We start from the raw sequence: 17,460 nt of genomic DNA on the forward strand, positions 1-17,460 counted from the left end.
TGAGCGCAGCAAAGCTGGCAGTGCCCCAGAACAGAAATGCAGTGGGAACGCGTGCTCCATTCATTGAGACAGAAAGACAAACGCAACTGGTTCTCCATATTGTTTTATTTTTAAGTTTGTTTATTCGCTTAAATAAAACGAAACCATAGAATGATCACGATGAACAAAAACTAAAGGGCAGGGTTGCCAACTTCGGTCAGCTGGCTGGCGTGAGATTTTCAATTCGAGACAAGTCTGCACACGTATTTACATGCATGTTTTATTGTCTTGTAAATAGTATGTAGGGTTTGCAAACTACTCCATCGTTAATTTTAGGTTTATAATGGAGTAATATAAAAATGCCGTATAAGATATCTTGCTTGAGCGTGAGAATCTGAAAGCGTGAGCGTTGGCAACCCTGCTAAAAAGCACGAGATAAAATTTGAAAAGCTTCTAAATTTCAAAAGCGCTGTAATTAGTATGTAGCCTATCTGACAGCGATCACTTCGATTTTGTTTAATATTCACCTGACCCCCAGTGGGTTAACATTCTGATACATTATTTATACTTGAACAGATACAGTAAACAAGTCGAACTACGATAAGCGAAGCTTAAACACAGGCTTTCGCACGCAAGCTGGTGTGTGGCGCCCTCAGTTTTATTCATGGTGGTGTTATTATAGGACGCAGCCGACAGCTGGGAAAGGGGAGGGAGGCGAGCCGCGGATTTGACTAACGGATTTGTTTCGATATTTCTCAGTTTCTCTTCTACATCTCGGTTTTATTCACTTTATAAAAAAAAACAGCAGTCTGAGTCTGCCTGCACAGATCGGGTACAGCATACGGTCATGCGGCTCCGTGATCGAGCGAAACACTCAGTGGGAAGAGATGCAGGACTTTATTAAAGTGGTACCATGCCTTACCAGCGGCGTAAACTCATGAGGCTTAAGGGAGGCGACTGAATCAGTGAAGAGGGGGGCGGGGGACAAAAAGTATGCTGCCGCGACAAGCATGTGCTGAAGGGAACCGAAACGGTAGCGGGATGAAGGCGATGATGAGGAAGAGGGAAGCGCGGCTCGCCCTTCGCCTCGGATGCTGCGCAGTGGCGCTTCTCGCTTTCGTCGGCTTCGCCCAACTTCTGCAAAGTGAGTAGGGCTCCCTTTTAACGCACATATTGGCGTTAAATCGCGAGTTAACGTTTATGCATTATTATTGTATTAATCAGCGTTCAGTGCTGCCATAATTATAGTATACGGTTGTATTGTTTACTTGGAAGGAACTTGTGTTATGGAGGAGGGCTTTGGAAAAACATTTTGTGCATTACTTAATCATGGGTAGTTCCTGGTGCAGGACTGCGTGCAGCTGGTGCTTGAGCTAGCGTAGTTTGATCGCTTTTTTATTATTATATCATATTAAAATATGCACGGAAGTGACGTGACTGTTATGCATGTACGCAACTTGAAGGTGCTTAATCAGTATAATTCCCATAGTGACCAATTTCATTAAGAACATGACACCTGAGGTCTGACGCTGTCACGGCAGTTTCGAGCATCCCGCCGACACCCCCGTTACAGCGACGCATCACGCTTGTAAAGCACCTTTTCAAGTGCATTTGTATTGTAATCCTTCACAAACTAAAGTTTACATAAAGTTTACTCCCAGCTTTTTTTTTCTCCAGGAACCTGTTCTCTGTCTGCTTGGAGGCAGATTAGATTAATTTCAGTTTCAGATTTCGGGTCCTGCTGCAGAGTATTTCGGGATATGAAGTATGGTTCTCGTCACTTAGAAATTCGTTTATATTTCCATTCTGGTTTTGGCGTCGCCTTTCATTCTGTGTTTAATATTTGAAACGTAAATACATACAAACTTGAAAAATATATTCAGTGGGTTAAATAACGTTAAACGTCTTCCAAATTAGGTCAAGTTTTAAAAGAATATAAACCACTTACACAGTTTTTAAAATAACATATACGAAACATTTCTAAACAATGCTGAACAAAGGTAAAATGTAGAGATATGGAAATAGACCCCCTCAAATAATGTGCTGAATATATAAATTGGTCTTCTACATCTGTGCTTCCCTGTGTAATCCAAAGCCTTGCAAAAGTTCTCTCGAGTAAGTAAATTCACTTGAAATGCTCCAGGAAAATAGCCAGATGTATGAATGCTTAAAACCTGTAAGACAGTCTGGATGAGAGGGTCAGATAATCTGTGGTGTGAATTGTTGGCCAACTGGTAGTTTAGAATCCAGGGCAGAGATCAGAGGATGGACTCTGGGCAAAGTGCTTCAGCTTTTGAGGTATTGGAAGTACTTTAGTTTTGGAAGCCATGAATCAAGCATAAGTTTTCTGGTAGATGCTACAGAACCAAGTAGGATTTAAGGTGGCAATCTAGTAGAACCAGTCTCATCATATGACTGAGATATTATCAGCTCAATAGCTTAAAATAATCATACTCTCTGTCAGGCTCCTAGTGTCCTCTTTCCTCTGCTTAGTCCTGACGGACTTGGTCTCCGTGCCCTTTGGGTGGTGCAGAGGACTAATGTTGGACCCTCCATATTGTGTGTGAATCAACCAGCAAACTGAAAGTTCTCCAGAACCTTTTAATCTATGCATCTCCACTCCTCGTCTGTTTGTGAACTGCTCAGCTTCATGGAGTTGGGTGGAGAGGTTGTAAAAGCAGATAAATCTTATGTGCATTCATATGTAAACCTCGTATTTAAAAAAAAATCTCAATTTGTATTATTTTAGGTATAGAGCTGCAAAGGTAATCGCAAGAACACTGTAGCACATAGATATGCAGATAAATATCTTTTTGTAATAAATGATAATTTTTGCTATGAACGTCCCGTATATGAAGTACACTGTACAGAGTATCGACTGTTCAAAACAGCTTTCCAAAGTACACTGGCTATAAGCTTGCATAAATAAATCCAGTGTTTCTTACCACTTATAATGACTGCAAAATATTTACAATAGCATGGAATTTTATTAGACAACTTGCATTAAGAGAATTACCTTTCAGCACCGTGAAGTCACCCTAGTGGAATGCCGGAGACTAGTTGTGTCATTATTTTTTTGGCATCCAAACAGTAAGTCAAACAGACGGGGACGCTTTTAAGAATTGAGCCATCGATGGTAATCATTACAAAGGTTACTGATGTTCGACTTGAATTTTACCATATAAGCAAATGACTTATTTAGCTATTTATTCTGATATATAAGTACCTAATATGTTTCACTTACTACTAATGTGTACTGCTGTTAATATAAAATATGAAAATGCAATGTTAAAATCATATTCGCTGAGCTGCAGGTATTTGTGGGTTTCCAATTAAGATAAAAATGTTGCGTGGGTGGGTGAGATTGGATGCTGCTCCTCTGAAGGTCGTCGGTTCAAATCCCTTGACCATGGCCTTCAACCCCATGTTGTTCCGAGGACTGACTTTTATTTACTAAATAAATAAAAAGGTAATAGTATTGGTAGCAATTTTAGCACCTTATACCTGACAACCACACAGTTTATGTTGTCTACTATATCATATTTAACTATTAACCAGTTACAAATATATATTATTGTTTGACCAATAGTAACTGTATAGTAACGTAATCGGTCGTATCAGAGGTGAATCTGTAAAAATGCAGACATTTGCCAATGTGACAAGAAGCAGATTCTAAGGAAATATACACTGCGGCTGATTCACAGAACAGTGTGATTACAGCTGTGCATTTTACTGTGCAGAGCAATTGATCCATTTCCAAAAAGGTCAGTATTAAAACACAACTGCCCCTTGTTTACTTTGGTTAGCGACCATTCGCAAATATGACGACAATAAACAATTCATTCTCTGACAGTTTGCTGAATGTTGCGACCAAATTGTGTGCACTAGACAGCGACACGTGCCGTAGTCAGAGAGATCTTTGAGGCTGAATGTACGAAATGGCCTCTTCGCGAAGGTTAAAAGAAATCGAGTCTGGAAAGCTGAGGTAAAGTCACACGTAAGGCTACCGCGATCTACGCTTGGCAACCATTTCACTTAACGACCTGATTGGTTAAAACAGAATTCAGTCGGCAAATGAAGAGAGGCTGCAGAGTAATATGGAGAGAGATGCCAGAGGCTTTGTCGGGTTGGGTTCCAGACTCTAACGAGGACCGATCCAAGAAGTGACAAGAGGCACAGACCTTAGGGTGCGGACCTGGAGGGAACGGACAGAGGGGTATCTGCAGAGCAGAGCAGAGCAGGATTTCTGGTGCCATATGGTGCGAGGAGATCGAGGAGAACCTCGGGCCGGCAGCTGGTGAAGGGGAGCGAGGCATCAGGAGCTTGGGCTTCTCCTGGGAGAATTGGGGAGGTGCTGAAACAGGCCGGTGCCAGCCGTTATAAAGCCATCAGAGAGGCGGAGGATGTGCCACAGAAAGAGGAATAAACTCATCACGTTTACAGGCCGGCCATTCACTCGAGACCGCTGCAGGGGGGGCAGGAAGCGATTAAGGGACGGCTCATTGGTGGCCGTGCACTTCAGACGACGTCCGGACAAAACGAGTCATTTTAATGAAGGAGATGAGAGCTCGTTTAAAACGGACAATTTTTTCATACCATTAAAAAAAACGTAAATGAAGTACGCTACTGGAATTTATTGACACCACTGTCGCTGGCCAATCTGCGGCCACATGCGCACTGGGTCTCCCACAGTTTACGGTGCGTTTTACAGTGCAGTTTGGTTTTGTGCCATTGACCTACACGTACGCATGTCATCCTTTGACTTTTCTAACATAAGTGAGGCGATCACTGCATCACTGCAATACAGTTACCGAGGTATACCGTAATACCAGCATCCAAGCTTGGTGCATGTTCTCCCTGTGATGATGGTGTGGGTTCTCACTGAACGCTCTGATTTCCTTTCACAGAATACAAATATGCCATCCATCCATCATCTCTCCGGCGTGTCTTGGGTCTGCCCCAGGGCCTCCTCCCGGTTGAACACGCCCGAAACACCTAGATCATCATTCTAGATAGATGTCCGAACCACCTCAACTGACACCTTTCAGTACTGCAGTACAGCAAATCGGAGTCTCTAACCTGGCCACAGTATATGAGTATGCATGTGTCCTGCGATGAACGGGCTTCGCATCTAGGGGATCCCATTGCTGTGATGGGCTTTATGTTTACTGGGACCCTGTACTGGATAACTGATAACGAAACATGAGTGAATGGATGAAACTTAAAAAAAATAATACATGTTCCGCCAACCAGCTCTGGTGTCCGAAGTGAGCTAACAAATAAATAAGGCTGGACAGAGACAGCGTAACAGTAAACGCCAACCAAGATGGAGCAGTGGAAGAGCATTTTCTTGCAGATGGAGATCATTACACAGAAGGCTAAACTCTCCCCATGAGAGGAAAGCCATTCAAATGCAGGATCTTAACCCAGAGGTGGCCAGTCTTATCCGCAAAGGGCCGGTGTGTATGCAGGTTTTCACTGTAACTCCCTAGGTTACTAATTAGAGGACTGATTGGCTGAGGAGTCCTCACACCTGGGTTTGATCAGCTGACCTAAAGTTTACCCCAAAAACCTGCATACACACTGGCCCTTAGTGGATAAGATTAGCCACCTCTGGGTTAACCAATGTCAGAGCAGACAGGAATATGTAATCCTGATAGGTGTGCCTGTGCCGTGGACCTCACACCATGCTTACATGTCTAATTTATTGATTTATTAATTTAACTGAATGATCAATGTAATTACAATCCATGCATATTCAGTGGTGTCTGCTGTGGTCTACGAACAATTTGTTTCGCGACCGAAAATTTCATGAGAAAAATGCATTGGGGCGCATATCCCAGCATGCCCCAGCATATCCCAGCATGCCCCGCATGCAATTGTAAATAGAAGGACCACAACAGGCACCCAACGAGCACCGAACCCAAATACACAGACGGGAAACACAAGGTTGTCAGACGCCGAACTGCAAGATGCACACACGGTGGGAGATTTACACACGCTAAATACACGCGAGGATCGGACCGGGTACACACAAGACACTGGAAACACAGGCGCGACAATAGGGAAATGTAACCATTAACATTAACAACAACAATACAAGGGTTAATGAAGAGAGTGATTTCCCTGGCAAGCAAGTCTCCATGTCTCTCTGCTCCCGACGATGCCTTGTTCCGCCGATCGCCACACTATATTGTTTTTCTTTAAAGTTTTTACTATAAAAACCAGAAAATTAATTAACAAAAATGATTATTTGGTAGGCTTGTGAACGAATTAATCGAATTTCAATGCTTTCTTATGGGAGAAATTGCCTTGGTTCGCGTACAAATTGGTTCACGACCACTTTCCTGGAACGGATTGTATTCGTGAACCGCAGGCATCACTGTATTGTAATGTCCATATTTGCAATGTCCATCTTAAACGTCTGAAATGCCTGGTTTGTGTTTCAGTATGATTTCTAGATTTGCAGGCTTACCAGTACGTGCTGGTAACTGGACCCCAACACCTTTCCTTAGTTTGGGCCAGGTTTCCATGGAAACTTTACAGAAACAGTTATTGTCGTGCTGTGTTTGACTCGCTCCCGAGTTTCGATGGCATTTCAAGCACGATTGTTTGATGTGTTGATCTCGGGGTCGTGGCTGCAGTCGGCTGTCACTGCAACGGTTGCCGGGGGGCAGGTTGGTTTGCAACGGCTAACCGCCGGCACCAAGACTGACAGGAGAATCCGTCAAACGAGAGAGTGCAACGAATGACTAATTTTGTCTTGTTCTGTTTTCCTCTTCTTAATAATGACGGGCCCCTTTACAATCAACTGCTCTGTTTGTCTTTTGGCCAATTTGACTTTGTGCCTGTGATCAGATGGTTGCCAGGTCAAATCCCAGTATCGACAGAGCGGATTTGCCGTTGGACCCCTGAGAATGGCCTTTAGCCACTAATTCACTAATCTGAGGCTCTTGTGGGATTCCGATTAAGATATTTATGTTGTGTAGCTCATTGGGTCTGGATGCTATGTTGGTGAGCAGAAGGTCATCAGTTCAAATCCCTTGACTACAGTCCCTAACCCCAAATCCTCCATGGACTGGCTTATCATGCTTATTCAACCGTGTGTCACTTTAGATAATAACATCATGGTAAATGAATAATGGTAATGTGAATGTCCCTCTATGTCTGTTTAATGGGAATTGGATAATTCCCAGTTCTGTTGAACTACACTACCAGTCAAAAGTTTTGCACACACGTTACTTAAGTAATTATTTAAGTAATTTTAAGAAATTACTTAAAATTTACTAAAAGTACACCCAATATTCTTTGCTAACAAATAAATTTGCAGTATGTTCAGCATTTGAGTACCTTTGTTAACAGGAAAATGTCGTATCTTTGATTCATCAAGGTATAACCTCCTCTAGCAGTTATAACAGCAGAGAAAATCTGAGGCATTCTTTCTGCAAGGGACGTTAAATACTGCTCTGTCTCATGAGATGAAACAGGTAACTAGTCCATTTAAAGTTAAAGGACGGCCTAGAATCTGACTATACAATCACCACACAACCAGTTAATTGGGTGTCAGACATGCACTGTTACATACTCTTTCCATTGAGGGAACTTGTTTTAATTGACTTATATCTTCATTTATAGTTGTTCACTCAACTTTCCAAAGCCTAACAAGAATTAAAAATGCGCAGTTTAAGAAATAATTGGAAAAGTGGTAAAAACTGTGGTGTGAAAAAACTTTTAACTGGTAGTTTAATACTTCAGTACTGTGGGAGGTAAGTGCACTATGGTAATATGAGGTTATGTCTGGTGCACTGCGAAGCCTGTTCTCTTCCTTCCTTGGATGCAAGAGGTCCTTATCCTGGTGATCATGGCTGCCATGAGGGTTAGAAGTCACGCGATCGTTAATCATGACCGATGTCCTGCACAAACTGTTCAGACAAATTTAGATGAGAAGATAGCGGGTCCACAAGGCCTTCAGGTACGGCCCCTGGTTCGTCATGTCGAGCGCTGATAGACAGCAGAAACATCTGGAGACGATCCGTTGTTGATTTTGCTCTTATATAGTCATGCAATCGAAGCTTAACGAAGATATTTGTCAGGCACGTTGTGAGGGGAGGATTAGAGGCCTGTAACTATGATTATCCAGAAAGATTTCAAATTAAAATTACGTACCCACTTGTGAGTGTTAAAGCCAGACTCACGGGTGAGTATATATTCTCCTTGCGTCATATTATTAATTACGAAAAGGGAAAAAATTATATAAGTACGAACAGGAAATGCTAATGATTTGCCCAGTCTGCTTTCTCTGTACAATTGTTCGAACATACTCTACCCAACATTCAAATCATAAAACGCAGCATAAGAAAATAAGAATCTGTGTTCAGTGAGTTCTGCGGAAAAGGAGTTTTTATGTTGATTTACTGCTAAAAATAAGGCTGGAATTTCCGGTGTGAGTGTACCACTGTTGTGTTGATAATATAATATAGAATTTATGCTGCGGCGAGTCCGCTTTGCATCACTGAGTCATCGATCATTTTGTTGCCCCTATGTTCCCTTTATAAGTTTTGGAGTCGGTCTTAACTTTCCTGAGTAATTTGTTGTTTCGCTATTATTAAACACAGTGGCTGCGTCTGCGTAACGCATAAGCGCTGGGGAATCACATCGTCGGCCTGTGTTGTCTCTGTTCCTTTGCAGGGACACATTCTCGGAGCTCCAGATGGGCCGCACGCAGGCTGCTGCAGGAGGCCGAGGAGAACTGTACCCACCGGCCCCGGGATGGTGAGTTTCTGCCCGTCGGACCCCAAAGGTGTGCTCATGTGCCCAGAATGTTCTAGCCCATCTGGGGTATAGGTCACATGGTCCCAGTAGCACAGACCATAACTCCTACATTGCCTGGGAATCCTGGAAGTTCAGGCCCCATGTTCGTCGCCACTTGGGTGTCCTGAATGCCCGCCCCCCCCCCCCCTTTAAAAAAATAATGTAAGGTTGATGATAAACCAGATTAATTTCAGCTGGTCATTGCTGAAGGACCTGCAGAAGATGATCCATAAGTGGTCACCGTCTTGTTAAGCCTTTGCTTCATATTTCTTTGCTCCACGTGCTTAAGGATTTGACCCTGCAACCTTCAGTCGGGTGGTGACACTGTAGCATTGTATATATGGTGCATCGACAACATGGGGGTGCATCTTCGCATTGGTGTCTGACATTTCCAGCATCTTAGCCTCCGGCTGTATACTCTAGTCCAGAGGAACTTGCAGACCTATCAAAGTAATGTTCAGATGAGTTGTGGACAACAAGATATAAACCAAACCAAATCTATTTTGAGCATACTGTAGTAGATTTGCCACAGAACGTACTGATTCATACAATCAAAAAATTTACAACTACACCTCAGATCTAGACCCTGATCTTAATCGTTTACTCATTGTTGTAAATGTCAGGAATGAAAAAGCAACACACTGGAGGAAATTACATACCGAGATGCTGAAACGGGATTTACGATCCTTGGGGGGTTATTAAACGTTTCATTGTTTCTGATATTGCTCTTTTTTAGGAGCTTGTTGGGCAAAAAAAAAAAGTCCCCTTTCTTGTGGCTTGACCGCGGAGGCCACCTCAGTCGCCGGGAATGCTGGGAAGTGGTGTGGTTGGCAGGGAGATGGGTGGTGAGGCTTTGAGCTCTGGAAAGTCTGCCTTGTAAACGAAGCCCAAGGGCAGATTCCTCTGGGAGCAAGAGACGAGCGTGTGGGGGGCCGTGTTTAGGAGCTGAGCGTGGGGGTGTTTGGAAGGTAGATAAACAGCAAGTAAACAATGAGCATGATGGGTGGGGGGGGGGGGTGACAGGAGCCCCAGGGGAGTTTAGCAGCCAGTGAAAGCGGCCTTCACGCATGGCCTGCGATGACACGGATGGCGTCCCTCCTCCTGCATGCCCCCCCCCCCCCGCTTGTTGAGCGGGGGGGGGGGCCTAAACGCAATTTCGGACCAGAACTCATCGCTCAAAAGGGCGTCCCATTGTCGGGTGTCCGAAAAGCAGGTTGGGTGTCGAATCACGCCTGGGCTTTTAAGGGCCGTCCTGCACGTGTGACATCACCGCAGCAAACAGGAAGTGAGACACTCATGCAGCTTAAGGGCGTCTGTTCACACTGTGACGCCGGGATGGGGTTTTTCTGGATGGGTGGGTCATGTGACCGCAGGGCTTCAGCTGAGGGTGGAGTCAAAGTTCAAGGGTCAGAGACACAGATTGTAAGTAGTGTAAGAATTCGTGGACTTTCTCCCCATCTTCGGTCATTTTGAGCTCTAAATTACCAGCAGGACCCCCACCACCTGCCAGGACTCCTTTGTACGCCTCCTACAGGCAGAGAGGGGTACTGCGCACTGCTGGTACCCTGATCCTCTGGATCTAACTGCTCAGCTGGGATACGCCAGTCGGCTTAAAGCAAGGCTGCAAAGCTGCTGGTCTTTCGCAGCACTGGAGCTCGCAGCTGTGGTGGGATTCTGACATGGCTCAGACCCCAACCCGTCTGGGCTACGGAGCCCTGGCCCCCGGTCATGATTCCTGCCCCCAGGCCAAGCCACCGCATAAACCCCTGGGCTAAGTCCAGCTTATCTTTCTGAAAAGTAGCTCTGAAGGTGCAGCTGCCAGATGACTTGTAAACTAGGCTGGGATTTTTTTCCCGCTGCGCACTGGACAAAAATTCGAGTGCCGCTGCGCCGGAACAGCAACGGGACAATAAGACCCTGTCACTTTGCCGGTAACTTATTCTCCATCCTGCAAGTGTGCTGAATAAACAGATCCGGAATTTGGAAATGTACGTTCAGCTAGTTTTTCCGTTTTATCGTTTGATTGGCTGCTTTGCAGGTTAGGATGCCGTGTCAGTGATCGGAAGGTGACTGGTTCAAAACCCATGATTTTGCCGTTAGGCCCTTGAATGAGGCCCTTTTCCCCCCAATTGGCCTCAAAAACATATATGTCAGCTTGGATAAAAACATATGGTAAAATGTATTTTTATTTTAAAAATGATAGTGACTGAATCCAGGTCTGCAATTTGGTTCAGAGACAGTATCCCATACAGACAGCATTAATAGACTGCCAGAGTATTGATACAAAGCCATCAAAATAAATAGATAAATAAAAAATGCAGCTGTAATTCTAATTAACTGAACCATGACTGTGTGAGTGATGGATGGATGGAATCAGATTTATAGATGAACGATTCGGTCGCACAGGAGACCCGTTCCGAAAGGAGTTGTATGTTTGTTTGATTCCATACGTAGCCCCAATTTCTCCAGACCATAAATGGGCAGCTGCTGAATCTCCTCTGAGAACCTCGTTGCTAGGCAACCGCGGGCTTCTTTTTTTAAAATCTGTATTTCAACGGGCAGAATCATGAGACAGCAGGGCCGGACACAGGGGACAGCATGGAATACGAAAGCACATCGACTATATTTATATATATGTGTCAATATGACTGCCGCAGATGTCCTTCATGCATTTATTTGTTTACTTTGGCTAAAAAATTGGGGTCACTCCATTGAATTAATTTTCCATCATGGTTATTTTAATATTATGGGATTGACACTGAGAGCGAAGGATTGGCAGACAGTCTTGGAATATCTACCCAGAGTTCTCTCTACTTTCGAGAGAGCGATTTATCTCTGCTGTCAGACAGGCTTCATTATGTCAGTCTAGATGCGAGGAAAGGGCTTCCTCTTTAAGAAGGAACTGAGTAACAGCTTAAATATAGGCAGCAGCCGCTGACAGATGCGGAATAAAATGGTTAGGAAAAATGCAGAATACCCGCACCTTTGTCTCCCACGAATAGCCACCGTTTTGCTAAATGTTCACATAATTTCGAAATTTAATTTCCAGGGTAAAAAAGACCAGAGATAACCTGGCTATGGGAGACCCCCACTGAGATGTGGATTTTGACTGTGCAAAACCAATTATTTTTTTACACCCGGGCCACTGAAAGTGGATTTGGTGTGGAGGACGGGGATGTGATTATCACATTAAGAGTGACTCACGAGAGAGAGAGAGAATATATATTCTAAAATTTAGCCGTCAATTTTTATTGGTATAATTGTAGTGAATCATAACATGCAAAAGGTGACTCTACGTCCTGTCCCTCAACTGCAAATTATCAAATGTAGATTAGTTACATAAATAGAGGGTTTCTTCTGTCATTTATACAGTTTATCACTGGATAAGACAGATTCCTGCTCATTCTGTGCAGCTACTCCTCTCATCTGAACTGGTTTCTTTTGTTTTTCAGTTGGATTGACAGAGTTCAACTGAATTTAAACCTTCTTGCTGATGCCAAGAGAGATGAAAGATTTATGCAGCCTTTTCCTCAGGCTTGATTGATTTCGGCTGGCACACAACAAAGTCAACATCCAATTAAGATCGCTAGGAGAGATTGTGTATAGACACAGCTGTGTGCACAGTTGTGGGGGCATTTACATTAAAATGCCAAGATAGGGACACAGATGTAAACCAACCCGAGAGAAAAGTCCGTGTGTACTCCCATGAAGACAGCTCTGTAATTGGCTGACCTTGAAGGGACTGTAAGGCCATTGGCTGCTTCTGCCGGTTGCCCTTGGCGCCAGAGGAGGGATTGGAGAGCTGTGAAAAGGGGACAGATATAGAGTAGTTGATGTAACGTCTGTGAGGGACAGAAAGTACTGCTGAAGAAGGAAAGTGAGAGATCTGCTGAACCTTGAAGAAGAACATGTCAAGAAGATATACACTGTGTAAGTGGCTTTTGATGGAAGGCCTTTGTTAAGCGGCAAGAATAATTATAGTTCAGGATGTTAAAGGATGTTGTACTTGAAGTTTAAAGGCTCCGGTACAGTTCAAGGGGTTCTGTTGATGGCTTAAAGTCACACAAAAGCCATGTCATCTAATCAGTGACCTGCCACATACTCAACATCAAAGCTGGAGACCGATGTTTTAAAATCGCCCAATAATGCTCGACTGAACCTCCTCTGATAGACTCTGAGTCATCACTGTTGACCTGTCAATCAAACTCCTCACCGAATAGTGTGTCAGGGTGAAAGGTCACCTGCGACACAAAAAGCGGACTTCAGAAGTGACACCCGGAGAGCGTCAGTCAAGAATCCCACCAAGTAACACGAGAGCTTTGCCTCATTCAACACTGAATGTCAACCATATGGTATAATCTAACTGCAGGATGCGTAAATAGATTGCTGATTGCAGAAGCTGGTTTCTGCTCTCAGTTGTAAGGTGACTTTGGAGTAAGAGAAAATTAGGGGATGAAGCAACTGTAATGAATCTGTGTTCATGATTCGGGTTCATATGCGAAGTGTTTCCTTGACGTGGTCGATAGTGCAATGTCACGTGTGTCCTGTGGGGAGCGCTCACTCCACTTCATTTACCCATTATCTGTGGCTTCCATGCTCTGCCCCACCTCTGTCAGCTCTTAACACCTGTGCTGGTTTCGCCCTCCCACCAGTCGAGTTTCCGGACGACGTCTTCACCACGGAGGAGCGCCGGCGAGGTGCCATGTTGCTGCACGTCTTCTGTGTGAGTGGCCCCCTCCATCCGACCATCCACCTCTCACCCTTGGGGGAGGGGAGGGGGGGGGGGGGGGTGCATTTGGTGAATTTCCGAGACTTGGAAGGCAGGCTAAGGCTTCATTAATTGGGTGGTGCTTCCTTTATGAATATCATTGAGCACCCCCTGCCGTCCTACTCACTGCCCAATCAGGTAGCGCTTCCTTTAGGAATATTAACGAGCAAGTCCCTGACATCGAACTCACTGCCCAATCAGGTAGCGCTTCCTTTAGGAATATTAACGAGCAAGTCCCTGACATCGAACTCACTGCCCAATCAGGTAGCGCTTCCTTTAGGAATATTAACGAGCAAGTCCCTGACATCGAACTCACTGCCCAATCAGGTAGCACTTCCCTTGGGAATATTAATGAGCAGGTCCCTCCTGTCATATTTATTGGCCAATCATGTAGCCCCTTATTTGGGAATATTAATGAGCCATCCTACTCCCTGCCCAATCAGGTAGCACTTCCTTTATGAATATCCTGCGTTTTGGGAAATCCGTGGCCGGTTGCCCCTCTTTAGAACCACACAAGCGTTTATACAGACCATCACACCACTGACCTCGTTTCCATGCGATCTTCTCACACCGCGGTTGCCAGGGGAGACACTTATTAGCACCTTGTGTGTTTCTGGTACCTCACACGTTCACATGTCTGGATACGTAAATTTTCCTGCGGTGTTTGATTTTAATAGTTTAAGCTGCCTGGCCGCTGCCCCTCACATGCTCAGGCAGCGGAACTCGGGATGTGCTCTTCTGTAGTGTGTGTAGTGGGCTGTCCTCTCCTGAACTCCGTCACTTTTTCAGCTGCACTCATACAGTGGAAAGTGTCCTATTCTGGCCAAAAAGCATCAGCAGGCCTCAGTTTCATTGCGTGAAGATCCATCGCAGGTGTTTGGATTCAGCCCGGCGCCCTGCCGCCGTATCGTGAGCAGCGAATCCACACGTGGCCTCCAGAACAATGCGGTGTTCCGTGCTGCCGTGAGCCGGTTCTCCGCTCTTGTGACTGGAGCCCAGTTGGAGGCTGCGATCCCTCCTTGGCATTGTGCCGTCCCCCATCCCGAGTCTCCGCCACGCCTGATCTACGCGTTTGTAGAGAGTATCCTCTAGATCAGGGGTGGGCAGTCTTATCCGCAAAGGGCCGGTGTGTGTGCAGGTTTTTGGGATAACCTGTAGGTCAGCTGTTCAAACCCAGGTGTGAGGACTCTTCAGCCAATCAGTCCTCTAATTAGTAATCTAATTAGGGAGCTGCAGCGAAAACCCGCACACACAGCGGCCCTTTGCGGATAAGACTGCCCACCCCTGCTTTAGATACTGGCACGGTGTTTACAGGTGACTCTGGAAACTTGGGGCCCTGTGGACTACCATGGAATTATCTGTGTTTATAAACCATCTCCCCCACCCTTCCCTCCCTGCCTCTCACAGGCCGTCTACATGTTCTACGCTCTCGCCATCATCTGTGACGAATACTTCGTCCCTTCTCTCGAAAAGATATCCGAGGTGAGATTCGGCCCATTCTGCCAGGACAAACGACTTCGAACTTAATATGAGTTCATGTAAATATCGTGAAATACCGACGACTGGTTTTGGAAATGTATGAATCTTGATACACTGCTAGACCGTCTTTGTCACCTGACGCAGGACCAAACGCTGATTTAACAGTGGCTGCTTCTCCAAACGCTGAACGTTTTTGGTATCTACCCATGAACCTGCTACCCGGTCACACTGTTTATCGGTTAAATACAAAGACAGAAGAATTAGTTAATAAACAGACGGTTGTTTAAAGAAAAAATGTATAACAGTTTATAGTAGTTCTGACGCTACCGTGAAAAGTACACCAGTATATTACAATACAATAATATTTAATAGTAGCTGCAAAAACACAAAACGTAAAATATTTCCTCTCGTTGACTTTGTTGCTGTAGTATGGTCTACGTTGTCTCTGGTGTTCGGTCATCTAAAGGGTTTCCGAGGGTCTGTATAAAAAATAAATTGTGTTTCTGGCTCGACCTCTCCAGTGTGATGGAGATACCAGTCACTAGGGTTGCTTGTCAGACCTGGAAGATGGGCTTGGTATGGTTTTACTTATCTGGGTGCTGTTACCGTGACGTCTGTTTTGTAACTCCAGACGAGATATATGTGGCTACCGTCAGTCTCAGATAGAGTATGTCATTAAACACATCTTCTGTACTTCTTCCAGAGATGCTAGACAAAGACACTGTCCTTTATTCCAGTGTCTCCCAGTCTGATCCTCAGGCACACATATTCGGTCCATATTTTTGCTCCCTCCCAGCTCCCTACCAGACAGTCCTACCTGGAGTTAGAAGGGAGCAAAAACGTGGACTGTCTGTGGGGGAGCAAAAACGTGGACTGTCTGTGGGGGAGCAAAAACGTGGACTGTCTGTGGGTCCCTGCGGACCGGATTGGGAGGCACTGCTTTACTCTATGACTGCTGCTCTGTCACTGAGACCCTATAGCTGTGCATTATAACGTGTCTCTTTCAGAACTTGCAGCTAAGTCAGGATGTGGCAGGGGCTACATTCATGGCAGCTGGAAGCTCCGCCCCTGAACTCTTTACATCTCTGATTGGTTAGTTCCGTCCAATGCTCTGTCTCTCTCAGTGATTGGCACAGAGTATAAAAGTAGACCGTTCCAGTCATAATTCCTTGTATTTGTTTTCTTAGCAACGTGCTGTTTTTACGTTATTCTGTACTTCACGCAGTTCCACTTTTGTCCAATAGATGTCAGCACAGGCATCAGCCGCGCTTGTGAAGTGCTTTCTGCGGCCTGCTTATGACTTATGAGAGTTTACGTACAACCCAAACTAGATCAGCGCAGGCTCGATCAGATTATAGATAACATATCCACATTTGAAGCGAACAAATACTATATAATGGCAGGAAGGTGACTGTCACATAGCAGATTGACTTCCTGCTGGTCAGTACGGTCGTCTTACCCTTCCAGGGGTGTTCATCACCAAAGGGGACGTGGGAGTTGGGACCATCATCGGCTCGGCCGTCTTCAACATCCTGGTCATCATCGGGATCTGCGGCGTCTTCACGTACCGGGTATGTCCTACACGAGGGACCCCGACTGGGATGTCGCGAATCTCTGTCCTGTGCTATAGAACAGAATAGTGATACCTCGTTCTTTCCTGTGCGGATTTTCTCTTTTTCACGCATCCCATCTTGCTCTCTGTGAGCCACACGGACACATATACTGGTGAGAGGAAGCTTGGGAGTCACAGTATAGGGTCAACCAGTGTGCCCCCCCCCCACCCCCCGGAGCTGGGGATTAAGGGTTTTACTCAGGGACACCATTAGTCTGTCAGCTCCGGGATTTGAACTGCCGACCTTTTGGATCACAAGCAGAGATCCTAACCCACTAATTCACACAATACAAACTTAATTTGTGTGATGCATTAAGGCAGTGGAGGGGAATCTTATCCGCAAAGGGCCGCTGTGTGTGCGGGTATTCGCTGCGACTCCCTAATTATATTACTAATTAGAGGACTGATTGGCTGAGGAGTCCTCACTCCTGGGTTTGAACAGCTGACCTAAAGGTTACCCCAAAAACCCGCACACACACCGGCCCTTTGCGGATAAGATTGCCCACCACTTCATTAGGGTCAAAATTAGTACCGTTTAATTAGTATTCACTGAGAGTTTCTGGAAGCACCGTGATATTATATTATTGGGTCTAAGAAATTCATTAAGGATCTATAATATAAGTCCGTAACATGGCTCGAGGCCCCGCCATTTTGATGATATTATTGACCCTGACGGGTCTGCTCGTCCAGGGGGTATGTCCAGAGGCGGGGTCACAGGGGCATTTGCCCCAGCTGAAAGCTGATTGGCCCCTGGAGTGCCCCTCCTCTGTCACTCACCAATTCCAAACATATCATTGGCTAATAGTACATT

General features: G+C 45.1%; 1 protein-coding gene across 2 annotated transcripts in view; it reads left to right on the forward strand.

Moving 5' to 3' along the window:
* The window catches only part of LOC111839582 (sodium/potassium/calcium exchanger 3-like), a 26,954-nt gene continuing 9,494 nt past the window's right edge, over positions 1-17,460 (forward strand). The window contains exons 1-6 of one of the 2 annotated variants that reach the window (XM_072706548.1): positions 1-1,123; positions 8,668-8,751; positions 13,443-13,513; positions 14,966-15,040; positions 16,045-16,129; positions 16,505-16,608. In XM_072706548.1, coding sequence (XP_072562649.1) covers positions 973-1,123; positions 8,668-8,751; positions 13,443-13,513; positions 14,966-15,040; positions 16,045-16,129; positions 16,505-16,608 — 570 coding nt within the window. In that variant the 5' untranslated portion in view covers positions 1-972. The remainder of the gene's footprint in view (positions 1,124-8,667; positions 8,752-13,442; positions 13,514-14,965; positions 15,041-16,044; positions 16,130-16,504; positions 16,609-17,460) is intronic. The other variant, XM_023803648.2, reaches the window with a different exon arrangement.

The sequence above is a fragment of the Paramormyrops kingsleyae genome, chromosome 24 (genome assembly GCF_048594095.1).
Source record: "Paramormyrops kingsleyae isolate MSU_618 chromosome 24, PKINGS_0.4, whole genome shotgun sequence".
NCBI classification, from domain to species: domain Eukaryota; kingdom Metazoa; phylum Chordata; class Actinopteri; order Osteoglossiformes; family Mormyridae; genus Paramormyrops; species Paramormyrops kingsleyae.